At 42.6% G+C, this 27,222-nt stretch overlaps 1 protein-coding gene across 1 annotated transcript in view; it reads left to right on the top strand.

Annotated features, from left to right (window-relative positions):
* The window catches only part of LOC128657248 (gastrula zinc finger protein XlCGF26.1-like), a 135,009-nt gene that overhangs the window by 93,485 nt on the left and 14,302 nt on the right, over positions 1–27,222 (top strand). Inside the window, exon 5 of the mRNA XM_053711520.1 lies at positions 11,569–11,652. Coding sequence (XP_053567495.1) covers positions 11,569–11,652 — 84 coding nt within the window. The remainder of the gene's footprint in view (positions 1–11,568; positions 11,653–27,222) is intronic.

The raw sequence follows: 27,222 nt of genomic DNA, 5'->3' as shown, positions 1-27,222 counted from the left end.
TGTTTTTATTGCATGTATGTTTAGAGGCACATGGCGTGTTTTTCTCATTTAGTATGTCAAATATGACAGTACCAAACACAGAGAGGGTGAGAGAACCACTATACCTAGCAAGTAATGTTATCGTCCCATCTCAAAAATACCACCAGTGCACATGTGATATATTACAGTACAACATGTTGTTTTTTTCAGCCCATGCGGGCTTAAGTGCGGTTCGAGTACGCTCACGATGGGCGGGCCTATTTTCGCGCATTCCATCACGCAGTCTACAGCCGGAACTAACAGCATGGTTCTGAGCTCCGGTGGGGCCTAAGTGAATTTGTTCCCCAGTGATACAGAGGGTCTTCCGATCACTGTCTGAGTCAAAGTAGCATACTTTGGGGGCAGGTAGGTAGAGGCCTTAACTGTTGAAAAATATCATATTCTTCATTAAAGTGAATATTATTTAGTAAATAGCTTGGCAAATAAGTGGTGCAATACTGTAAAGTTTATTGGAACACATATAGGCAATTTTTATTACCGCAAACTCTATTTGACCATAATTGCAGTTAACAGAAAAATTGTTGCGCTTTTATTATTTAAAGGTGCAGTACACGTTTTTTTGTCTTATCGTTTTTGGTTATATAATTGAACTCAGTGCTCAATTTTAGTGAAGAACGACTATTATTGCTATTGCTAGTCTGTTTAACATGTTTGACCTAGAGGAAAATACTTGTTCTATGTGTTTAGATGCCAGTGTGGAACCCCCTCTTACTTTGTGCCCCTCGTGTACTGATAGGGCCTTACAATGTAAAGAGCATATTTTATGTAAAGAAAGTGTGCCTAAGGATGATTCTCATCCTGAGGAGAATCAGGATATGCCACCAAATTCTCCCCAAGCGTCACAACCTTTAACGCCCACCCAAGCGGCGCCAGGTTCTTCAACCGCGTCTAATTCATTTACTCTGCAGGATATGGCTGCAGTTATGTCAAATACCCTTACAGAATGTCTTATCTAAGCTGCCTGGGTTATAGGGCAAGCGTAGCAGGACAGAGGTCCATGAGAATGCTGCGACTTCTGATGCTTTAGTAGCCTTTTCCGATGTACCCTCACAGGGATCTGATTTTGGAGTCAGGGAACTTCTGTCTGAGGGAGAACTTTCCGATTCGGGAAGTATGTTACCTCAGAAGGATACGGACGTCATGTCCTTTAGATTTAAGCTTGAACACCTCAGTCTATTACTTCGGGGGTTTTTAGCGACTCTGGATGATTGTGACTCTATAGTGGGACCACCAGAGAAATTATGTAAGATGGACAAATACTTAGAGGTACCTGTTTACACTGATGTTTTCCCGGTTCCTAAGAGAATTTCGGAGGTTATTAAGAGGGAATGGGACAGACCGGGTATCCCGTTCTCACCGTCCCCTAATTTTAAAAAGATGTATCCCATAGCTGACACCGTTCGGGACTCTTGGCAGTCAGTCCCTAGGGTGGAGGGAGCTATATCTACCCTAGCTAAGCGTACAACTATTCCTATTGAGGACAGTTGTGCTTTCAAAGACCCAATGGATAAGAAATTGGAGGGTCTATTAAAGAAGCTGTTTATTCATCAAGGTTTTCTTTTACAACCAACGGCCTGCATGTTACCACTGCGGCGGCCTTTTGGTTTGATGCTTTAGAAGAGTCTCTTAAGGTTGAGACTCCCTTAGAGGATATTTTAGATAGAATTAAGGCCCTTAAGATGGCTAATTCTTAATTCCAGACAGATAGCTCAGCATGCTAAGGCACTGTGGCTGAGCTCTGTAGCAACCCAAGGGTTGCAGGTTCGATCCCCGGCGAGGTCCACTCAGCCTTTCATCCTTCCGAGGTCGATAAAATGAGCAGCGCCTTGAGACCCTTACGGGTGATTAGCCGCGCTTTACAAGTACCCAATACATACACATACATTTTATTACAGATGCCGCCTTTCAGATTGCCAAATTGGCAGGCTAAGAATGCTGGATTTGCCATTTTAGCGCGTAGAGCGTTATGGTTAAACTCTTGGTCTGCTGATGTGTCATCTAAGTCAAAGCTTTTGGCTATTCCTTTCAAGGGCAAAACCCTATTCGTGCCTGACTTGAAAGAAATAATTTCTGACATTACGGGAGGTAAGGGTCATCTTCTACCTCAGGATAGAACCTCTAAATTGAGGGGTAAACAAAATAATTTTCGTTCTTTTCAAAATTTTAGAGGAGTCCCCTCTTCTTCCTCTTCCACCAAGCAAGAAGGGAATTTTGCACAGGCCAAGACCGCCTGGAGACCCAACCAGGCATGGAACAAGGGTAAGCAACCCAAAAAGCCCGCTGCTGCTACCAAGACAGCATGAATGGGCGGCCCCCGATCCGGGACCGGATCTAGTAGGGGGCAGGCTTTCTCTTTTTGTCCAGGCTTGGGTAAGAGATGTACAAGATCCTTGGACAGTGGAAATTGTGTCCCAAGGGTATCAACTGGAATTCAAACATTCTCTCCCAAGGGGGAGGTTTCTTCTTTCACGATTGTCTGCAAACCAGATAAAAAGAGAGGTGTTCTTACGTTGTGTAAAAGATCTCTCTACTATGGGAGTAATTCGTCCCGTTCCAAGACTTGAAAAGGGACAGGGGTTTTACTTAAATTTTTTCATGGTTCCCAAAAAAGAGGGCACTTTTCGACCCATTTTAGATCTAAAGAGTCTAAACAAATTTCTCAAAGTCCCATCCTTCAAGATGGAGACTATTCGAACAATTCTGCCACTGATCCAGGAGGGTCAAAATATGTCTACCGTGGACCTGAAAGATGCATATCTTCATATTCCTATCCACAAGGATCATCACCAGTTCCTAAGGTTTGCCTTTCTAGACAAACATTTTCAGTTCGTGGCTCTTCCCTTCGGGTTGGCCACTGCACCCAGGATCTTCACGAAAGTTCTAGGGTCACTTCTGGTGGTTCTCAGGCCGCGGGGTATTGCAGTGGCGCCTTAGCTGGATGATATTCTGATTCAGGCATCGTCTTACCATCTGACAAAGTCTCATACAGACATAGTTCTATCCTTCCTGAGGACTCACGGGTGGAAGGTGAACCTAGAAAAGAGTTCACTAATTCCACAGACAAGGGTTCCCTTCTTAGGAACGCTGATAGATTCCATATCCAAGAAAATTTTCTTGACGGAAGTCAGAAAGTTAAAGATTCTGAATACATGCCGAACCCTTCAGTCCAATCCTCGGCCATCAGTGGCTCAGTGCATGGAGGCAATAGGATTGATGGTGGTGGCAATGGACATCGTTCCTTTTGCTCACTTTCATCTCAGACCACTACAATTGAGCATGCTCAGGCAGTGGAATGGAGATTATGCAAATTTGTCTCCTCAGATAGACCTGGATCAGGAGACAAGAGACTCTCTTCTTTGGTGGTTGTCGTCGGATCATCTGTCCCAGGGGACGTGCTTCCGCAGACCCTCATGGGTGATAGTGACAACGGACGCCAGTCTACTAGGTTGGGGTGCAGTCTAGAATTCCCTGAAGGCTCAGGGTGTGTGGACTCAGTCAGAGTCTCTTTGTCCAATCAATATTCTGGAGTTGAGAGCAATATTCAATGCGCTTCAGACGTGGCCTCAGTTGGCTTCGGCCAAGTTCATCCGTTTTCAGTTGGACAACATCACGACTGTGGCTTACATCAATCATCAAGGGGGGACAAAGAGTCCCTTAGCAATGACAGAAGTATCGAAGATAATTCAATGGGCGGAGGCTCACTCTTGTTATCTGTCCGCAATCTACATCCCAGGAGTGGACAACTGGGAAGCAGACTTTTTAAGCAGACAGACATTTCATCCGGGGGAGTGGGAACTCCATCCGGAGGTATTTGCCACTCTGATTCTCAGATGGGGCAGTCCAGAATTGGATCTGATGGCGTCTCGTTAGAATGCCAAGCTCCCGAGATACGGATCCAGGTCGTGGGATCCTCAGGCCGAACTGATAGATGCCTTAGCAGTACCTTGGTCGTTCAGCCTAGCTTATGTGTTTCCACCGTTTGCTCTCCTTCCCCGGGTGATTGCTCGGATCAAACAGGAGAGGGCTTCGGTAATTCTAATCGTGCCTGCGTGGCCTTGCAGGACTTGGTATGCCGATCTAGTGGACATGTCCTCTCTGCCACCGTGGAGGCTTCCATTGAGGCAGGACCTTCTCATTCAGGGATCTTTTCATCACCCAAATCTAGTTTCTCTACAGCTGACTGGAGATTGAACACTTGATTTTATCTAAGCGGGGGTTCTCTGATTCGGTCATTGATACTTTGATTCAGGCACGTAAGCCTGTTACTAGAAAGATCTACCATAAGATATGGCATAAAATATCTTTATTGGTGTGAATCCAAGGGCTACTCATGGAGTAGAATTAGGATTCTTCGAATTCTGTCTTTTCTCCAAGAAGGATTGGAGAAAGGGTTATCAGCAAGTTCCTTAAAGGGACAAATCTCTTCTTTGTCAATTTTACTACACAAACGTTTGGCAGATGTTCAGTCTTTTCTCTTGTTAAGTGTGTTCAGTCCATGGGTCATCCATTACTTATGGGATATATTCTCCTTCCCAACAGGAAGTTGCAAGAGGATCACCCAAGCAGAGCTGCTATATAGCTCCTCCCCTCACATGTCATATCCAGTCATTCTCTTGCAAGTCTCAACGAAGGAGGTTGTGAGAGGAGATAGGAGTTTTTTACTTAATTATTCTTCAATCAAAAGTTTATTATTTTAAAATGGCACCGGAGTGTGCTGTTTTTTCTCTCAGGCAGTATTTAGAAGAAGAAAATCTGCCTGCGTTTTCTATGATCTTAGCAGACGTAACTAAGATCCACTGGCTGTTCTCGCACATTCTGAGGAGTGGGGTAACTTCAGAAAAGGGAATAGCATGCGGGGTCCCCCGCAAATGAGGTATGTGCAGTATAATATTTTCTAGGAATGGAATTGACTAAGAAAACACTGCTGTTACCCATATGATGTAAGTACAGCCTTTAATGCAGTAGTAGCGACTGGTATCAGGCTGATAAATGTATGCGCAGTTGAGTTATTTTCTAGGGACTAGAATTTGACTGAGAAAATACTGTTAATACTGAAATAAATGTATGAGCCTTAACTGCAGTAGAAGCGTCTGGTAGCAGGCTTAGTGATAACTTTGCATAACACTGGAAAAGTTGTTTTTAAAACGTTTACTGGCATGTTATTCGTTTTGTGAGATACTTTGGTGATAAATCTTTTTGGGCATGATTTTTTTCCATATGGCTAACGTTTATTTCTGCATAGAAACCGTTTTAACAGGTCTCCCACAGTTGTAATATGAGTGGGAGGGGCCTTTTTTTTTTAGCGCCTTGTTGCGCAGTTAAAATTCTAGCACAGTCTTCCTGCTTCTTCCTCCTTGATCCAGGACGTCTCCAGAGAGCTCAGGGGTCTTCAAAATTCATTTTTGAGGGAGGTAATCAGTCACAGCAGACCTGTGACAGTGTGTTTGACTGTGATAAAAGCGTTAAATCTGAAATTGATTATCCGGTTTTTTTGGGTATTGAGGGGGTAATCATCCGTTTGCTAGTGGGTGCAATCCTCTGCTAAATTCATACATTTACTGTTAAATTTGTTGGCTATAACTGAATTAGTTCATTGTTATTTCAACTGTGACAGTTTTTTTGTGTTTCTGAAAGCGCTGAAGCGTTTTTTTCTATTGCTTGTAAATTTATTGAAAGTTTTTTCCAAGCTTGCTAGCCTTCATTGCTAGTCTGTTTAAACATGTCTGATACAGATGAATCTACTTGTTCAGTATGTTTAAAAGCCAATGTGGAGCCCAATAGAAATATGTGTACCAATTGTATTGATGTTACTTTAAATAAAAGTCAGTCTTTACCGGTAAAGAAATTATCACCAGACAACGAGGGGGAAGTTATGCCGTCTAACTCTCCTCACGTGTCAGTACCTTCGCCTCCCACTCAGGAGGTGCGTGAGATTGTGGCGCCAAGTACATCAAGGCCCTTACAAATCACTTTGCATGATATGGCTAATGTTATGAAAGAGGTATTATCTAATTTGCCTGAGTTAAGAGGCAAGCGCGATAGCTCTGGGTTAAGGACAGAGCGCGCCGATGATACGAGAGCCATGTCCGATACTGCGTCACAATTTGCAGAACATGAGGACGGAGAGCTTCATTCTGTGGGTGACGGATCTGATCCGGGGAGACCGGATTCAGAAATTTCAAATTTTAAATTTAAGCTTGAGAACCTCCGTGTATTGCTAGGGGAGGTGTTAGCGGCTCTGAATGATTGCGACACGGTTGCAATCCCAGAGAAATTATGTAGGCTGGATAAATACTATGCGGTGCCGGTGTGTACTGACGTTTTTCCTATACCTAAAAGGCTTACAGAGATTATTAGCAAGGAGTGGGATAGACCCGGTGTGCCTTTTTCCCCTCCTCCGATATTTAGAAAAATGTTTCCAATAGACGCCACCACACGAGACTTATGGCAGACGGTCCCTAAGGTGGAGGGAGCAGTTTCTACTTTAGCCAAGCGTACCACTATCCCGGTGGAGGATAGCTGTGCTTTCTCAGATCCAATGGTTAAAAAATTAGAAGGTTACCTTAAGAAAATGTTTGTTCAACAAGGTTTTATATTACAGCCCCTTGCATGCATTGCGCCCGTCACTGCTGCAGCGGCATTCTGGTTTGAGTCTCTGGAAGAGGCTATTCACACAGCACCATTGGATGAGATTATGAGCAAGCTTAGAGCCCTTAAGCTAGCTAATGCATTTATTTCGGATGTCGTTGTGCATTTAACCAAACTAACGGCTAAGAACTCCGGATTCGCCATCCAGGCGCGCAGAGCGCTATGGCTTAAATCCTGGTCAGCAGATGTCACTTCTAAATCTAAATTGCTTAATATTCCTTTCAAAGGGCAAACCTTATTCGGGCCCGGCTTGAAAGAAATTATTGCTGACATTACTGGAGGTAAGGGTCACACCCTTCCTCAGGACAGGGCCAAATCAAAGGCCAAACAGTCTAATTTTCGTGCCTTTTGTAATTTCAAGGCAGGAGCAGCATCAACTTCCTCCGCTCCAAAACAGGAAGGGACTGCTAATCGTTACAGACAGGGTTGGAAAGGCAAGCAGGCCAGAAAACCTGCTTCTGCCCCTAAGACAGCATGAAGAAAGGGCCCCCTATCCGGAAACGGATCTAGTGTGGGGCAGACTTTCTCTCTTCGCCCAGGCTTGGGCAAGAGATGTCCAGGATCCCTGGGCGTTGGATATCATATCTCAGGGATACCTTCTGGACTTCAAAACTTCTCCTCCACAAGGGAGATTTCATCTGTCAAGGTTATCAACAAACCTAATAAAGAAAGAGGCATTTCTACGATGTGTACAAGACCTCTTAGTAATGGGAGTGATCCACCCGGTTCCGCGGACGGAACAAGGGCAAGGTTTTTACTCAAATCTGTTTGTGGTTCCCAAAAAAGAGGGAACCTTCAGGCCAATATTGGACCTGAAGATCTTAAACAAATTCCTAAGGGTTCCATCGTTCAAAATGGAAACTATTCGAACCATCCTACCCATGATCCAAGAGGGTCAGTACATGACCACAGTGGACTTAAAGGATGCCTACCTTCACATACCGATTCACAAAGATCATTATCGGTACCTAAGGTTTGCCTTTCTAGACAGGCATTACCAGTTTGTAGCTCTTCCCTTCGGGTTGGCTACGGCCCCGAGAATTTTTACAAAGGTTCTGGGCTCGCTCCTGGCGGTACTAAGACTGCGAGGCATAGCGGTGGCTCCGTACCTAGACGACATTCTGATACAAGCGTCAAGTTTTCAAAATGCAAAGTCTCATACAGAGATAGTTCTAGCATTTCTGAGGTCGCATGGGTGGAAAGTGAACATGGAAAAGAGTTCTCTGTTACCAGTCACAAGGGTTCCCTTTCTAGGGACTCTTATAGATTCTGTAGAGATGAAGATTTACCTGACGGAGTCCAGGTTATCAAAAATCCTAAATGCTTGCCGTGTCCTTCATTCCATTCCAAGCCCATCAGTAGCTCAGTGCATGGAAGTAATCGGCTTAATGGTCGCGGCAATGGACATAGTGCCATTTGCGCGCCTGCATCTCAGACCGCTGCAACTATGCATGCTAAGTCAGCGGAATGGGGATTACTCGGATATGTCCCCTTTACTAAATCTGGACCAGGAGGCCAGAGATTCTCTTCTCTGGTGGTTGTCGCGGGTTCATCTGTCCAAAGGAATGACTTTTCGCAGACCAGATTGGACGATTGTAACAACAGATGCCAGCCTACTAGGCTGGGGTGCAGTCTGGAACTCCCTGAAGGCTCAGGGATCGTGGACTCAGGAGGAGAAACTCCTCCCAATAAACATTCTGGAATTAAGAGCAATATTCAATGCTCTTCTAGCTTGGCCTCAGTTAGCAGCACTGAGGTTCATCAGATTTCAGTCGGACAACATCACGACTGTGGCTTACATCAATCATCAAGGGGGAACCAGGAGTTCCCTAGCGATATTGGAAGTCTCGAAGATAATTCGCTGGGCAGAGTCTCACTCTTGTCACCTGTCAGCGATCTACATCCCAGGCGTGGAGAACTGGGAGGCGGACTTTCTAAGTCGCCAGACCTTTCATCCGGGGGAGTGGGAACTTCACCAGGAGGTGTTTGCTCAACTGATTCTTCGTTGGGGCGAACCGGAGCTGGATCTCATGGCATCTCGCCAGAACGCCAAGCTTCCTTGTTACGGATCCAGGTCCAGGGACCCGGGAGCGGTGCTGGTAGATGCACTAGCAGCCCCTTGGGTTTTCAACATGGCTTATGTGTTTCCACCATTTCCGTTGCTACCTCGACTGATTGCCAGGATCAAACAGGAGAGAGCATCGGTGATTCTGATAGCGCCTGCGTGGCCACGCAGGACCTGGTATGCGGACCTAGTGGACATGTCGTCCAGTCCACCATGGTCTCTGCCTCTGAGGCAGGACCTTCTAATTCAGGGTCCTTTCAACCATCCAAGCCTAATTTCTCTGAGGCTGACTGCATGGAGATTGAACGCTTGATTCTATCAAAGCGTGGTTTTTCGGAGTCGGTTATTGATACATTAATACAGGCTCGGAAACCTGTTACCAGAAAAATTTACCATAAGATATGGCGTAAATATTTATATTGGTGTGAATCCAAGAGTTACTCATGGAGTAAGGTTAGGATTCCTAGGATATTGGCTTTTCTACAAGAAGGTTTAGAAAAGGGTTTATCCACTAGTTCGTTAAAGGGACAGATTTCTGCTCTGTCTATTCTTTTACACAAACGTCTGGCAGAGAATCCAGACTTCCAGGCTTTTTGTCAGGCTTTGGCTAGGATTAAGCCTGTGTTTAAAACTGTTGCTCCTCCGTGGAGCTTAAACTTGGTTCTTAAAGTTCTTCAAGGTGTTCCGTTTGAACCCCTTCATTCCATTGATATTAAGCTTTTATCTTGGAAAGTTCTGTTTTTGATGGCTATTTCCTCGGCTCGAAGAGTCTCTGAGTTATCTGCCTTACATTGCGATTCTCCTTATCTGATTTTTCATTCAGACAAGGTAGTTCTGCGTACTAAACCTGGGTTTTTACCTAAGGTTGTTTCTAACAGGAATATCAATCAAGAGATTGTTGTTCCATCATTATGTCCTAATCCTTCTTCAAAGAAGGAACGTCTTTTGCATAATCTGGACGTAGTCCGTGCCCTGAAGTTTTACTTACAGGCAGCTAAAGATTTTCGGCAAACTTCTTCTCTGTTTGTCGTTTATTCCGGTCAGAGGAGAGGTCAAAAGGCTTCGGCCACCTCTCTCTCTTTTTGGCTTTGTAGCATAATACGTTTAGCCTATGAGACTGCTGGACAGCAGCCTCCTGAAAGAATTACAGCTCATTCCACTAGAGCTGTGGCTTCCACCTGGGCCTTTAAGAATGAGGCCTCTGTTGAACAGATTTGCAAGGCTGCAACTTGGTCTTCACTTCATACCTTTTCAAAATTTTACAAATTTGACACTTTTGCTTCTTCGGAGGCTGTTTTTGGGAGAAAGGTTCTACAGGCAGTGGTTCCTTCTGTTTAATGTTCCTGCCTTGTCCCTCCCATCATCCGTGTACTTTAGCTTTGGTATTGGTATCCCATAAGTAATGGATGACCCGTGGACTGAACACACTTAACAAGAGAAAACATAATTTATGCTTACCTGATAAATTTATTTCTCTTGTAGTGTGTTCAGTCCACGGCCCGCCCTGTCTTTTTTTGAGGCAGTTCTAAATTTTAATTAAAGCTCCAGTCACCACTGCACCCTATAGTTTCTCCTTTCTCGTCTTGTTTCGGTCGAATGACTGGATATGACATGTGAGGGGAGGAGCTATATAGCAGCTCTGCTTGGGTGATCCTCTTGCAACTTCCTGTTGGGAAGGAGAATATATCCCATAAGTAATGGATGACCCGTGGACTGAACACACTACAAGAGAAATACATTTATCAGGTAAGCATAAATTATGTTTTTGTCACGCTTTGACCAGAATCAAGCCTGTGTTTAGATCAATTGCTCCACCCTGGAGTTTGAATTTAGTCCTTAATGTACTTCAAGGGGTAACGTTTGAAACCCATGCATTCCATAGATATTAGGTTATTATCTTGGAAAGTTTTGTTTTTGGTTTCTATTTCTTCTGCTCGTAGAGTTTCTGAGCTTTCAGCGTTACAATGTGACTCGCCTTATCTTATCTTTCATTCTGATAAGGTGGTTTTACATACCAAACCTGGGTTCCTTCCTAAGGTTGTTTCAAATAAGAATATTAATCAGGAAATTGTGGTTGTTTCATTATGTCCTAATCCTTCTTCTAAGAAGGAGCGTCGGTTGCATAACCTGGACGTGGTCCGTGCCCTGAAGTTTTACTTGCAGGCGACTAAAGAATTTTGTCAATCTTCTTCTTTATTTGTTGTGTTTTCTGGAAAGCGTAGGGGTTAGAAAGCTACGGCTACCTCTCTTTCCTTTTGGCTGAAGAGTATCATCCGTCTGGTATATGAGACTGCTGGACAGCAACCTCCTGAAAGAATTACGGCTCATTCCACTAGGGCTGTGCCTTCCTCATGGGCATTTAAAAACGATGCTTCTGTTGAACAGATTTGCAAGGCTGCAACTTGGTCGTCTCTTCACACTTTATTAAACTTCAGTCACCTTTGGCTTTTCCTTTCTCTTCCTAACTTCGGTCGAATGACTGGAGGTGGAAGGGAGGAGCTATATATACAGCTCTGCTGTGGTGCTCTTTGCCACTTCCTGTCAGCAGGAGGATAAATCCCACAAGTAAGGATGAAATCCGTGGACTCGTCATATCGTAAAAGAAATAAATTTATCAGGTAAGCATAAATTTCCTTTTTTGCTATAAAATAAAATCTTTTATTCTAAACTTATTTGTGATGAAGTTAAAATAACTTTCAGCAGCAGGACCTGTGAATCTTCGTTTTACTGAGTACCCAGCTAATGGAAATTTATTTGTTTTTTGGCACCATATAATGATATCTATCTCACATAACCTGTGATTTATGTCCTTACAGGATATGTTCATATGAAACCTTTACTTGTTACAAAGATTGAGCATAGAGAGGAGCCGTATGTGAGCAGTTTTCCAAATAACAAAGGTGAGTAATAAATTCCTATGTGACAGTTTACCATAAATTAACTTTCTCTTACATGGTGTATCCAGTCCACGGATTCATCCTTACTTGTGGGATATTCTCAATCCCTACAGGAAGTGGCAAAGAGAGCACACAGCAGAGCTGTCCATATAGCTCCCTCAGGCTCCGCCCCCCCCAGTCATTCTCTTTGCCGCTCTAACAAGTAGCATCTCCACGGGAGGGTAAAGAGTATGTGGTGTTAGATTTGTAGTTTTTATTTCTTCAATCAAGAGTTTGTTATTTTAAAATAGTGCCGGTTTGTACTATTTACTCTGAGGCAGAAAGTGATGAAGACTTCTGCTGAGAGGAAAAAGATTTTAGCATGTTGTAACTAAAATCCATTGCTGTTCCCACACAGGACTGTTGAGTACCAGAGAACTTCAGTTGGGGGGAACAGTTTGCAGGCTTAACTGCTTAAGGTATGCTCAGTCACTTTTTTTTCTAACAAGACTTGGTAATGCTAGAAGACTGACAGAAATCCCCATGTGGGAAGGTAAGCCATATTCTCAGACTCAGTATAGAAGGATGGCTTAGTTAAAACGGCTTAAATCACTGGTGGACATTGTTATGGGGAAAATCGATTATTTTTTAATATAATCTGATGTTTGCACAAGTGTTTATCATGTTTGGAACACTTTATAGGGGTTTTATACGTCTGGCATAATTTTAGACACCTAAATTGACTCAGAAAGGCCCCACAACTCCGGAGTGAAGAGGGAGGGGACCTAATTTTCGCACCTCAGTTGCGCAGTTGTTTTGCAAGTCAGCTTCATGCAGCTTCACATGTAGAGTCCAGAGATTGCAGAAGGACTTCAGGGAGGCTTATTTCGTTCCAAAACTAATCCCCAAGGAAGGTAGGGCCACAGCAGAGACTGTGGCATCGTGCTGTAGTGTGTTAAACCGGTGGCAGCTTCAATTTGCTCCGGTTTGGGCAATAAGGGGTTAATTGGCTTGAAACTTGGTGTGCAATCTTTTCATTAGCATTAGGATCATATGGTGTAAATTTCATAAAGATCGGATGTTTTTTGAGATTTGGTAAAAAAGTGGGTGCTTTTTATTATTTAAAGCCACAGTAACGTTTTTTCAAAAAGTGTATTTTTTTGTATTTAAGTGCTATCTAAGTCTGTCTAACATGTCTGAGCCTACAGATAGACCTTGTTCTATGTGTTTGAAAGCCATGGCGGTACCCCCATTGCATTTGTGTTTAAAGTGTGCTAAGGTATATAAACATTTTAATGACCATGCAGTGACACTTAAAAATGTAGCCCAAGATGATTCTTTGACGGAAGGTAATGAGGATAGTCCTCCTTCCTCTCCCCATGTGTCTACACCAGTTACACCCGCGCAAGCGTTGCCTAGTACCTCTAGCGCATTGTGCCCTATTACATTACAACAATTAGCAGCAGTCATGGATAATTCCCTTGCGGCATTTCTATCTAAACTGCCAGTTTTTCCAAAGAAGCGTGATAGCTCAGTTTTAAGAACGGAGGATGAGCAATCAGAAGCTTTGGATGATTTATCTGTAGTACCCTCACAACACTCTGAAGTGGCAGTGAGGGATGGTCTGTCCGAGGGAGAAATTTCTGACACAGGAAAAATTTCTCAGCGGGCAGAGTCAGATTCATTAGTGTTTAAATTTAAGCTGGAACACCTCCGCGTCCTGCTTAAGGAGGTTTTAGCTACGCTAGATGATTGTGACCCCCATGGTGGTCCCAGAAAAATTGTGTAAAATGGACAGATTTTTAGAGATCCCTGTATACACTGATGCGTTTCCGATCCCAAAGAGGGTGGCGGATATTGTGACTAAGGAGTGGGAGAGACCAGGTGTACCTTTTGTTTCCCCCCCTATCTTTAAGAAAATGTTCCCCATAAATGACCCCAGGCGGGACGCGTGGCAGACGGTCCCTAAGGTGGAGGGAGCAGTTTCAACACTTGCTAAGCGTACAACTATACCAATAGAAGACAGTTGTGCTTTTAAAGACCCTATGGATAAAAAATTGGAAGGTTTGCTGAAGAAAATGTTTGTTCAGCAAGGTTTCCTTCTCCAGCTAATTGCCTGCATTATTCCTGTAACTACTGCAGCGGCTTTTTGGTTTGAGGCGCTGGAGGAGTCGCTCCAGAGGGAGACTTCATATAACGAAGTCATGGATAGAATTCACGCTTTAAAGCTGGCTAATTCTTTTTATCACTGATGCCGCTTTCCAATTAGCTAAGTTAGCGGCGAAAAATTCAGGTTTTGCCATTATGGCGTGAAGAGCGCTTTGGCTCAAATCATGGTCGGCTGACGTGTCGTCCAAAACAAAATTACTAAACATTCCTTTCAAGGGAAAGACCCTTTTTGGTCCCGAGTTGAAAGAAATTATCACGGATATCACTGGGGGGAAGGGTCATGCCCTCCCGCAGGATAGACCGTTTAAGGCCAAAAAACAAGGCTAATTTTTGCTCCTTTCGCAACTTGGTTTGATGGTTGCGGCAATGGACGTAGTCCCTTTTGTCCGAATTCATCTAAGACCACTCCAACTGTGCATGCTCAAACAGTGGAATGGGGATTATGCAGATTTGTCTCCTCAAATACAAATGGAGCAGAAAACCAGAGACTCTTTTTCTCTGGTGGTTGTCTCAGGATCACCTGTCTCCGGGAATGAGTTTCCGCAGACCGGAGTGGATCATTGTCACGACCGATGCCAGTCTGTTAGGCTGGGGTGCGGTCTGGGACTCCCTGAAAGCTCAGGGTCTATGGTCTTGGGAAGAATCTCTTCTCCCGATAAACATTTTGGAACTGAGAGCGATATTCAATACGCTCCAGGCGTGGCCTCAACTAGCAGAGGCCAAATTCATCAGATTTCAGTCAGACAACATCACGACTGTAGCGTACATCAATCATCAGGGGGGAACAAAGAGTTCCCTAGCGATGAAGGAAGTAACCAAGATCATCAATTGGGCGGAGGATCACTCCTGCCATCTATCTGCAATTCACATCCCAGGAGTAGACAACTGGGAGGCGGATTTTCTGAGTCGTCAGACTTTCCATCCGGGGGAGTGGGAACTCCACCCAGAGGTTTTTGCTCAGCTGACCCAGCTATGGGGCATTCCAGAATTGGATCTGATGGCGTCCCGTCAGAACACCAAACTTCCCCTTTACGGATCCAGATCCAGGGATCCCAAGGCGGCATTGATAGATGCTTTAGTAGCGCCTTGGTCATTCAGTCTAGCTTATGTCTTTCCACCGTTTCCTCTTCTCCCTCGGCTAGTAGCCAGAATCAAATAGGAGAAGGCTTCGGTAATTCTGATAGTGCCTGCGTGGCCACGCAGGACTTGGTATGCAGACCTAGTGGACATGTCATCGGCTCCACCATTTAAACTGCCATCGAGGCAGGATCTTCTAATTCAAGGTCCATTCAAGCATCCAAATCTAGTTTCTCTGCAACTGACTGCTTGGAGATTGAACGCTTAATTCTAGCTAAGCGTGGGTTCTCTGAATCAGTGATAGATACTCTGATCCAGGCCAGAAAGCCTGTCACCAGGAAAATTTACCATAAGATATGGCGGAATTATCTTTGTTGGTGTGAATCCAAGGGTTACTCGTGGAGTAAGGTTAGGATTCCAAGGATATTGTCTTTTCTCCAAGAAGGATTGGAGAAAGGTTTGTCAGCTAGTTCCTTAAAGGGACAGATATCTGCTCTGTCTATCCTGTTACACAAGCGTCTGGCAGCTGTACCAGACGTTCAGGCATTTGCGCAGGCCTTAGTTAGAATCAAACCTGTTTACAAACTTGTGGCTCCTCCATGGAGTCTAAACTTAGTTCTTTCAGTTCTTCAAGGGGTTCCGTTTGAACCTTTACATTCCATAGATATTAAGTTATTATCTTGGAAAGTTTTGTTTTTGGTAGCTATTTCTTCTGCTCGAAGAGTTTCTGAATTGTCTGTTTTGCAGTGTAATTCACCCTATCTGGTGTTCCATGCAGATAAGGTTGTTTTGCGTACCAAACCTGGTTTCCTTCCAAAAGTGGTTTCTAATAAGAATATGAACCAGGAAATTATTGTTCCTTCTCTGTGTCCTAATCCAGTTTCTAAGAAGGAACGACTGTTACACAATCTTGATGTGGTTCGTGCCTTAAAATTCTATTTAAAGGCAACTAAAGATTTCAGACAAACATCATCTTTGTTTGTTGTCTATTCTGGTAAGAGGAGAGGTCAGAAAGCGACTGCTACCTCTCTTTCCTTCTGGCTGAAAAGCATCATCCAATTGGCTTATGAGACTGCTGGACAGCAGCCTCCTGAACGAATTACAGCTCATTCCACTAGGGCTGTGGCTTCCACATGGGCTTTCAAGAATGAGGCTTCTGTTGAACAGATTTGTAAGGCAGCGACTTGGTCTTCACTGCATACATTTGCCAAATTTTACAAATTCGATACTTTTGCTTCTTCGGAGGCTATTTTTGGGAGAAAGGTTTTACAAGCAGTGGTGCCTTCCGTTTAGGTTACCTGACTTGTTCCCTCCCTTCATCCGTGTCCTAAAGCTTTGGTATTGGTATCCCACAAGTAAGGATGAATCCGTGGACTGGATACACCATGTAAGAGAAAACAGAATTTATGCTTACCTGATAAATTACTTTCTCTTACGGTATATCCAGTCCACGGCCCGCCCTGGCAATTAAGTCAGGTTCAAATTTATTTTTGTAAAACTACAGTCACCACTGCACCCTATAGTTTCACCTTTTTCTCCTAACCGTCGGTCGAATGACTGGGGGGGTGGAGCCTGAGGGGAGCTATATGGACAGCTCTTCTGTGTGCTCTCTTTGCCACTTCCTGTAGGGATTGAGAATATCCCACAAGTAAGGATGAATCCGTGGACTGGATACACCGTAAGAGAAAGTAATTTATCAGGTAAGCATAAATTCTGTTTTTCTTGTTTAGTAAATTAATCTGCTGTGGATCATATATCTTGTCTCACCCTAATAGCACTAACCAACAAAGAGTTGTTTCCTTTTAAGGAGGATGGACAGAAACACAGAGCCTCTCCTGATACCTAAAGTTATTCTTTTTGTTCTGTTGTTCTAATAAGATGGGCAGTTAGGACTATTCTGTGATAACATATTTATGTATTTACTGGTGCAAATTGCTGTATCTGGGTACTTTATGTGTTACTTGTAGTAACTGGCATTGCTGCTTTCTGTGATATGGAACCTGGATTATGTGGGGGGGGGGGTTTATTATATTGCTTTTGGTCTAAATGTCTGAGAGTTTATTGGGAAGATATATGTATAGCGCTGATTTTATGTTTTACTCATTACAACCCTTAGAAAGCCAAGTGCCTTAAAGGGACAGTCTAGTCCAAAATAAACTTTCATGATTCATATAGAGAATGTCATTTTTAAACAATTTTCCAGTTTACTTTTATCACCAATTTTGCTTTGTTCTCTTGGTATTCTTAGTTGAAAGCTAAACCTAGAAGGTTCATATGCTAATTTCTAAGCCCTTGAAGGCCGCCTCTTCACTTAGGGCATTTTGACAGTTTTTCACCATTAGAGGGTGTTAGTTAATGTTTGTCATATAGATAACACTGTACTCACGCACGTGGAGTTCCAGGGAGCCAGCTATGATTAGCTAACATGGATGTCTGTTAAAAGAACTGAAATAAGGGGGCAGTTTGCAGAGGCTTAGATACAAGGTAATCACAGAGGTAAAAAGTGTATTTATATTAATAAATGTTTGTTAAGCAAAACTAGGGAATGGGTAATAAAGGGATTATCTATCTTTTTAAACAATACAAATTCTGGTGTAGACTAGGGATAGACCGATATATCGGAGCGGACGATTTTTAGGACCGATATTTGGAATTTCTGAAATATCGGTATCAGCCAGAAACGTACTCATATTACCGATATGGAGCAAATCAAAAGAAATTTAGCTCTGTGTACTTCAGGGAAACTATGTAGTTTTAAGTGACACAAATCATCTATAGCACATATACGCTGGACATAGCATCTAATAATAAATAGCACTGATAAAAGAGTCCAAGCCCAGGAGTTCCTGGGAGCTCGGTTACCATCTACCATACCACCAATGGCAGGCCTGTAGATGGACTTGCATAAACAAACATATATGATTTGTGAAATGGAAAATGTGATCTTTAAGTGGCACTTAAAGCTACATAGTTTCCCGGAAGTACACAGAGCTAAATTAGTTTTTATTTGCTCATAGGGGTCAGCAATACTTTTTTTTTTTTTTTTTTTTTTTTTTAAATTCTCTTTATTAGCAAAGACATATCCATCAAAACAGTTATGCATAGTTATGTGAAGAAACATCATGTTATTTAAGGCATTACACACCATTTGATCGATCACAAATAGCAAAATCTCTAACATTTTGGATTTGTGAAAAGTCCACAAAGAGTTCTTGGGGGAGCCATGAGAGTGAAGTTCCATCATCGCATAGGGATCTCATAAGGCCACCAAAAAACCTTTTGAAGATATTATTGTCTTCTTTTTTTATATATATATAACAAGCATTAAATAACACCGCAATAACCAAACAAAAATACTGTTAAATTTAAAAAAAAATGAAATAGAAAAGAGAAATATTCTAGATCTATATTCTTGTGCAGAGAAGGGGCGCTGTGTATGTTCCTATCCGCCTGCAGCCCATGCAAGGAAGGACCAGAGGGAGGGATCTACCGAACACCATGTGTAGGATTGCTTACCCTGACAACACCCCTATGTCAGTCACCCTGTGTGAGGCGATATCAGGTCTATTATGACATTTTTATGATATTTAGAAAAGCAATTCCTCTAGGTTTTTCACTAAGGAGGGGTTTTCTATACCTTCTACTAGTGCAGGCCCGTCACCCCTCAGTGTAGCCGCCTGAAACAGCTCATGGTTAAGAAAAGGTTGCAGAATCTGTCTCTGCATCGGGGGGGGGGGGGCGGAGTAACCAGCACTTCCTAAGGAAGTGGTTAAGTCTACGTTAAGTGTCTAATTTCGTGTCATACTGCTCAATAAAAATGCGTCCAAGTAAAAGGTTGCTAAATTGTGCCATGGTCGGCGCTCTACGACTAATCCAACGACATAGAATGCAGTGTCTCGCCAGTAACATGCAGAGTGTAAGTAATTTATACATCTTTTTGTATGAGTCATCCCATAAGAAAAGTATGATTTTATCTAGGTCCAAAGTAATGTCCACTCTAAATGTAATCTTAATCCAGTGTTGAAGGTGCCCCCAGAACCTTCTGATAAGGGGCAGGAGTAGAAATAATGTTAAATATGTGGTGAGGTACTTCGACACTTGACACGTGTTGGAGTATTGGGTACTCCATTTGGCTAACCGGTCTGGCATAATGTAATCTTTGTGGAGAATACGGATCTGAGCTTCTATGAGTGGAATGGCAAGTGTTGCGGCTTTCACCCTTTCTAAGCTAAGTTTAATGTTTATAGTTGTGATGCAAGTCGAAGTGAGAGGGGCCATTCCCACAACTATCTTAGTTTGTATGGTTATTTCTTGCTGTTTAAGCAGTCATTTATAGAATTCAGATGAGGAAAAGATCCCAACCTGAAACAATGTGTGCGAGATAGAAAAAGGAGAAGAGTGCCAAAATTCAGGTTTTTGCTTCTGTAGGTCATTGATGTAATGCCTAAGTTGGAGGTAGGCGTAGAAGTGGTTGTGTGGAATATTAAATTGCCTCCGTATGTCATGAAATGTCTTTAACGTGTGTAATAATGGGTCTAAGACGTCTCCTAGGGTTCTAACCGCTAATTGTTTCTAGATGCGGAAGGGTGACAATGTGTTACCCGCTGGGAAGTCATCATTTCCCACTATTGGGATGTACCTAGGTGTGGGGGAATTCAACTTCAGGTACCTAAATGTCAAATGCCATGCTTTTTTAAAGGGTCTCTATACAGGGAGTTATCTCTGATAACTGAAGTGTAGTTTTGTGGAGGGACATAAGGTAAGTAAGAAAGCGACATCAGAACCAACACAGATTCCTCAAGTCGCCCATCACAAAAATGTGATGTGTGTAATTGCCAGTCCACCACCAACCTGATCAAGTAGGCCCAGTTATAGAGTTTCAGGTTAGGGGGGCCAAGTCCTCCGCTGAGATATGGGAGTTGTATTTTATATGTTGCTATTCGAATTTCTTTCATGTAATTGGCAAGAGTCCATGAGCTAGTGACGTATTGGGATATACAATCCTACCAGGAGGGGCAAAGTTTCCCAAACCTCAAAATGCCTATAAATACACCCCTCACCACACCCACAATTCAGTTTTACAAACTTTGCCTCCTATGGAGGGGGTGAAGTAAGTTTTTGTGCTAAGATTTCTACGTTGACCTGCGCTTCTCAGCGTACAGCGAATGTCAGAGGGATGTGAAGAGAGTATCACCTATTGAATGCAACGATTTTCATAACGGGGGTCTATTTCATAGGTTCTCTGTTATCGGTTGTAGAGATTCATCTCCTACCTCCGTTTTCAGATTGATGATATACTCTCATATACCATTACCTCTACTGATAACTGTTTCAGTACTGGTTTGGCTATCTGCTATATGTGGATGGGTGTCTTTCGGTAGGTATGTTTTTTATTACTTAAGACACGCCAGCTATGGTTTGGCACTTTATGCATTTATATAAAGTTCTAAATATATGTATTGTACTTATATTTGCATTAGTCAGGTTCATGTATTTCCTTGTGCAGATTGTCAGTTTCATATTTGGGGAAAATAAACATATTAAGAAATATTTTTTCTTAACTGGGGTTTAGTCTTTTTTTCTGATTAACTACAGGCTTCTAATCGTTTTTGTTCCTTTCGTCAAAGTAAGGAACAAAAATCTAATCCTTCCCCCAAGGAATCTGTTTCCAATTGGAAGCCTTCCTCAAATTGGAATAAATCCAAGCCTTTTAAAAAACCAAAGTCAGCTCCTAAGTCCGCATGAAGGTGCGGCCCTCATTCCAGCTCAGCTGGTAGGGGGCAGATTAAGGTTTTTCAAGGATATTTGGATAAATTCTGTCCAAAATCAATGGATTCAGAGCATTGTCTCTCAAGGGTATCGAATAGGATTCGGAGTAATACCTCCTGTGAGAGGATTTTTTCTCTCACGTATCCCAGCAAATCCAGTAAAAGCTCAGGCTTTCCTGAAGTGTGTTTCAGACCTGGAGTCTTCAGGGGTAATCATGCCAGTTCCTTTTTAGGAACAAGGTCTGGGGTTTTATTCAAATCTATTCATTGTCCCAAAGAAGGAAAATTCATTCAGACCAGTTCTGGATCTGAAAATTTTGAATCATTATGTAAGAGTACCAACTTTCAAGATGGTGACTATAAGGACTATTCTGCCTTTTGTTCATCAAGGACATTATATGTCTACAATAGACTTGCAGGATGCATACCTTCATATTCCAATTCATCCAGAACATTATCAGTTCCTGAGATTCTCTTTTCTAGACAAGCGTTACCAATTTGTTGCTCTTCCATTTGGCCTAGCAACAGCTCCAAGAATCTTTTCAAAGGTTCTAGGTGCCCTACTATCTGTAATCAGAGATCAGGGTATTGCGGTGTTTCCCTATTTGGACGATATCTTTGTACTAGCTCAGTCTTTACGTTCTGCAGAATCTCACACAAATCAACTAGTGTTGTTTCTTCAAAAACATGGTTGGAGGATCAATTTACCAAAAAGTTTCTTGATTCCTCAGACAAGGGTCACCTTTTTAGGTTTCCAGATAGATTCAGTGTCCATGACTCTGTCTCTAACAGACAAAAGACTTTTGAAATTGGTTGCAGCCTGTCGGCACCTTCAGTCTCAGTCATTCCCTTCAGTGGCTATGTGCATGGATGTTTTAGGCCTCATGACTGCAGCATCGGATGCGATTCCTTTTGCTCGTTTTCACATGAGACCTCTCCAGCTTTGTATGCTGAATCAATGGTGCAGGGATTATACAAAGGTATCACAATTAATATCCTTAAATCCCAATGTTCGACACTCTCTGACGTGGTGGTTCAATCACCAGCGTTTAGTTCAAGGGGCTTCCTTTGTTCAGCCAACCTGGACTGTGATCACTACAGATGCAAGTCTTTCAGGTTGGGGATCTCTGACAGCGCAAGGGGTTTGGAAATCTCAAGAGGGGAGATTACCAATCAATATTTTAGAACTCTGTGCAATTCTCAGAGCTCTTCAGTTTTGGCCTCTATTGAAGAGAGAACTGTTCATTTGCTTTCAGACAGACAATATCACAACTGTGGCATATGTCAATCATCAGGGGGGGACTCACAGTCCTCAAGCTATGAAAGAAGTATCTCAGATACTTGCTTGGGCGGAATCCAGCTCCTGTCTAATCTCTGCGGTGCATATTCCAGGTGTAGACAATTGGGAGGCGGATTATCTCAGCCGTCAGATTTTACATCCAGGGGAGTGGTCCTTCCATCCAGATGTGTTTTCTCAGATTGTTCAGATGTGGGGTCTTCCAGAGATAGATCTCATGGCCTCTCATCTAAACAAGAAACTTCCCAGATACCTGTCCAGGTCCAGGGATGTTAAAGCGGAAGCAGTGGATGCGCTTACACTTCCTTGGTGTTATCATCCTGCTTACATTTTTCTGCCTCTAGTTCCTCTTCCAAGAGTGATCTCCAAAATCATCATGGAACAATCGTTTGTGTTGCTGGTGGCTCCACAGGTTTTGGTATGCGGATCTTGTTCGGATGTCCAGTTGCCAACCTTGGCCACTTCCGTTAAGGCCAGACCTACTGTCTCAAGGTCCGTTTTTCCATCAGAATCTCAAATCATTAAATTTGAAGGTATGGAAATTGAACGCTTAGTGCTAAGTCATAGAGGTTTCTCGTAGATTAATACTATGCTACAAGCTTGTAAATCTGTCTCTAGAAAGATTTATTATCGAGTTTGGAAGACCTACATTTCATGGTGTTCCTCTCATAAATTCTCTTGGCATTCTTTTAGAATCCCTAGAATTTTACAGTTTCTACAGGATGGTTTGGATAAGGGTTTGTCTGCAAGTTCCTTGAAGGGACAAATCTCTGCTCTTTCTGTTTTATTTCACAGAAAGATTCCTAAACTTCCTGATATTCACTGTTTTGTACAGGCTTTAGTTTGTATTAAGCCCGTCATTAAATTAATTTCTCCTCCTTGGAGTCTTAATTTGGTTTTGAAGGCGTTACAGGCTCCTACATTTGAGCCTATGCATTCTTTGGACATTTAACTTCTTTCTTGGAAAGCTTTGTTCCTTTTGGCTATCTCTTCTGCTAGAAGAGTTTCTGAGCTATCTGCTCTTTCTTGTGAATCTCCTTTTCTGATTTTTCTTCAGGATAATGCGGTTTTGCGGACTTCATTTAAATTTCTACCTAAGGTTGTGAATTCTAACAACATTAGTAGAGAAATTGTCCCTTCCTTGCGTCCTAATCCTAAGAATTCTTTGGAAAGATACTTACATTCTTTGGATGTGGTGAGAGCTTTGAAATATTATGTTGAAGCTACTAAAGATTTCAGGAAGACTTCCAGTCTATTTGTTATATTTTCTGGTCCTAGGAAAGGTCAGAAGGCTTCTGCTATTTCCTTGGCTTCTTAGTTAAAGCTTTTGATTCATCAAACTTATTTGGAGTCGGGTCAGACCCCGCCTCAGAGAATTACAGCTCATTCTACTAGATCAGTCTCCACTTTGTGGGCTTTTAAGAATGAAGCTTCAGTTGATCAGATTTGCAAAGCGGCAACATGGTCCTCTCTGCATACATTTACTAAATTCTACCGTTTTGATGTATTTGCTTCTTCAGAAGCAGTTTTTGGTAGAAAAGTTCTTCAGGCAGCTGTTTCAGTTTGATTCTTTTGCTTATGTTTTAAGTCCAGTTCCCATGTAAGGCGCTAAGGCCTGGTGTAGCGTGTTCCAGAAGGGGGAGATCTATGGTTGGGAGCATACAGATTACAAAATGTGTATCTGATTGCATTCACTTGCGCTTGTACAATGAGAAACCTACCCTCTGGATCTAAATGAGTGTGTGTAATGTTTGTGGTAAGTCTCTTGTCGAAACGAATAGCTAGTCCTCTACTTGCGCTCGTGTGTGCATGTGATGCCAATTTTACTACCCTGTCGCTTTTTAATTTTTAATGCTCGATTTCTGTGAGATGGGTCTCCTGTAAGAAGGTGATATCTGTCCCCAGCCTCCTCAGGTGTGTAAGGATTGCTTTCTGTTTTACGGGGGAGTTAATACCCCCCACGTTCCATGTGAATAATTTCAGGGACATCCTAAAATAGGGGGGGCGGCTAAGTGAATCAGTGGCAAGGAGTCTCGAAAGTGTTGGGAAGTCCATACCCACCTCCCCCCCCCCCCCCCCGATCAATCCCTCAGCACAACAAATACCTATTTGGAAGAAAAAAACTGGGTGATTTTGGCATAACAGTATAGGAGAGATAGCAAACAGATCTATGGTTACTAATTTACACAGCATAAAGAAAGATCCCGCCCCAACCCTCCAACAGATCGCTTATCTATTGGTATATTCATTGTTCCCACGCCTGTGGCACGGTGGGTTCAAAGACCAGTAAGGGCTCACAAACCGCTCATTGTGACGTTGCAAGCCGCACCCCAGGTGCCCAGAACAAGTGAATATGGTTATATTTTCCAGTTTCAGCAGATAATTAAGCAACAATCTATATACTATACAATACACATTCACAGTTCCAAGCCCCCGCCGCACAATAAATGTTAGTGACATGTAGAGAACCGTGGAGGTCCACGCATATCAGCACAAGAGTTGTAACAAACAAACAATAGCTTAACATTCCAATCAACATTGTGGGGGATTAATGATAAATGTTACAGAGTTGTATATTACGAATTATAGAGACCCCTTTTCTGTGGCGCGCAGAACTAAAAACTCAGCAGAGGCTCCCGAAATGACTAATGAAATACAGCAGGGTGCGCCCTGGACACAAGAAACAAAGGGGTGCAATTACTTCTCTCCCGTTCACCCACACAACCCGACATGAACATAATCAAAAACTTTTAACTCTAAAAACACAATAACAAACCATTAGATAAACATTGGTAAATAAGCTCATGTGAGGTTGAGATGTGTTTAGCGGCCATTATAGGTAAATGTCCCCCGAGAACGGGTTGAGGATGTTACTCTCTGTCCTTTGGTCTCAATTAGACATCAATAAAATGAGAAAGCCTACTAAACCAATTATCAGCAACACTTTGTTAGCCATTTAAGACGCTATATTGTGATTCAAGCACGTTGTTGTGGACATCAGATGAGCTTCAGATTGGGGCTCGTTGCTCCTCTGTAGCCAGGTATTTTTTTAGGGCCTTGGGAGAATGGAAGAACTTGCTTCCTGTTGGTGTTTGAAGACAAAGTTTGGCTGGGAACAATAGCGCTATTTGACGACCTTGCTCATGGAGACGTGAGCACAGTGGGGTAAACTCCTTCCTTTGCTTTGTTACCTCAGCTGAGAAGTCTTGAAAGAGAAGCAGTCTGGATTCCTCATAAGTAATTTCCTTCCGAGCTCTATATGCACATATTTTTATTTTTCCCTGAAAGTTGAAACACTTGAAAATGACTTGCCTAGGTTTCCATTGGCATGTTCCAGAGTTCTCTCTGGGCCCACTCGGTGAGCCCTTTTTTCGTCGATTGGCAATATTTCATTTTGGAAAGAAAGATTTAAGTTCTTGAAGCATGGAGGATTGTTCTCACATAGGAGATGGAGAGTGTTCTAGCAGTTGGCGACTTTCAGCGTGTACCTCAACAGTATGCCCCTGGCTTCTTTCCGAAGTTTTCGCCTTACAGCTCATGCTTTCTCTTGTAGCTGGTGACAGCTTTTGGAAATATTGGTCCACTTTCATGGACTAACAGAACAATTAGGTAAAAAGATTGTTGCTGTGTCATGCCAATTAGATTATTTGCAACAGGCCACCTAGAAAAGCTGATTAAGGGGGGAGGTGACACTTGTGACCCAGAACTAGTGACAATGCTGGGCGTTGTGTGAGGAAAGTTTGAGAAAAGGGGTTATGTATCTTTAAGGATTTGTGGTTAATAATTGCCTTGCTGATACGAGGTGGCAGATTTGAGTGTGTCTTCCCAGTATAGCTGGGTATTCCACAGGGTAATATACTGGCCCTGTTTAGATTCGGAAGTGTCTATGTACAATAGTAGCTCCACTAATGTAGGACCATATAAGTGAGCTGTACACGTGGACTAAACTGTGGCCCAAGATGACAATCAAGTGCTTTCTTTCCCCTCCTCTCCCCTTGTCTGCCACCCGCTTCCACTATATTCCGAGCGCAGTCTCACCAGTGATGAGAAGTTTTAACCTCCGCGTCCTGCAGCTGGATTCCTTTGCCATTTTTCTATGTTTTGGGAAGCAATTTAATAAGTTAATTTTCAAGCACTTTATTTTTCCCAGTTGTTTTCTTTTAAGGTTTCAAATTTTAATAAGCATGTTCAGTTTATACCAGATTTGTGTAGAAATTGTGTTGACTTTTCAAAACTTTAAATGTACAGAATATCGGCCCCGGTTATCAGCCTGAAAGGCGGTCAATCGGTATGGACTGTGTAGACTGTCCCTTTAACCACTAAAGATGCTGGTCCCATATGCTCTTTATGCACTAGTTTCTGTTTCACTAATAACTCTTTGGGATTATTAGTCACCATGTTCAACCTTCTGATAATTTATGTGGAACCAGATGCAGATGTTCTACTGAATGAAAGAAGCTTAGTTACCTCCCTTATTACCTGACGTGGAGGAGTTTGATCCTGAAAATAGACCTTTTTAAGGAACTTGTTTCCTTTGCTCTATCTTTGTTTCTGCATATTAATAATGCTGTAGACCACATTGGCCGCTACTGATTATGAAAATACCTGGGTTTCCTGTTTCACATCCACTGATAGTGATGTTTCATGCTAATTGGTAAAAATCTTAGCAACATTTGTTTGATCTGAGGACTAACATGCAGTGTGAGCGGTCTGATCTGAGGAATCATGTGACAAATCACCTGCAGGGCCATTTGCTTCATCTTCGATTTTATGTGGTTGTAGGGCTGACAGACGATCCATGTGGGTTTAGGGTAAGAAGATGTTAGATCACTGTTGTGAGATGTAGGTTAAGTAACTACTGTGAATGTTCTCAGCTTGTTATCCACTTCATTACCTATACTTGTTACAGACAAACATTGTTTAAACTTTAAATCAATATTGTAAGTATCGATTGAAGTATTGTAAAGGGACATTAAACAGGAACAATCACGGAACTCAAAGTAAAGTAACAATTGTGCTACATAAATAGTTTTATAATCAAGTTCTCCAAAGAAATACCTTGTTGTTTTAACGCATCCTGTGGGCTAGCGTGGTCCTGCTCATCCATATGCAAATGTTACAGAACTTGTAAAGGTCATACGCAAAGAAACGTTATGTGCACACAATACACAAGCAACAGTGTTTTCCACAGTAAATTTGCCAGCCAGGTGACATTATCTAGCAGCTGGTTAAGAGCAGTGTAATTCTCTGCAATATTATAACATATTCTCATATTTAGAAATG

The sequence above is a fragment of the Bombina bombina genome, chromosome 4, assembly GCF_027579735.1.
Source record: "Bombina bombina isolate aBomBom1 chromosome 4, aBomBom1.pri, whole genome shotgun sequence".
In the NCBI taxonomy this organism is placed as follows: domain Eukaryota; kingdom Metazoa; phylum Chordata; class Amphibia; order Anura; family Bombinatoridae; genus Bombina; species Bombina bombina.
The sequence above is the reverse complement of the archived record's forward strand: the minus strand, read 5'-3'. Positions and strand labels throughout refer to the sequence as shown.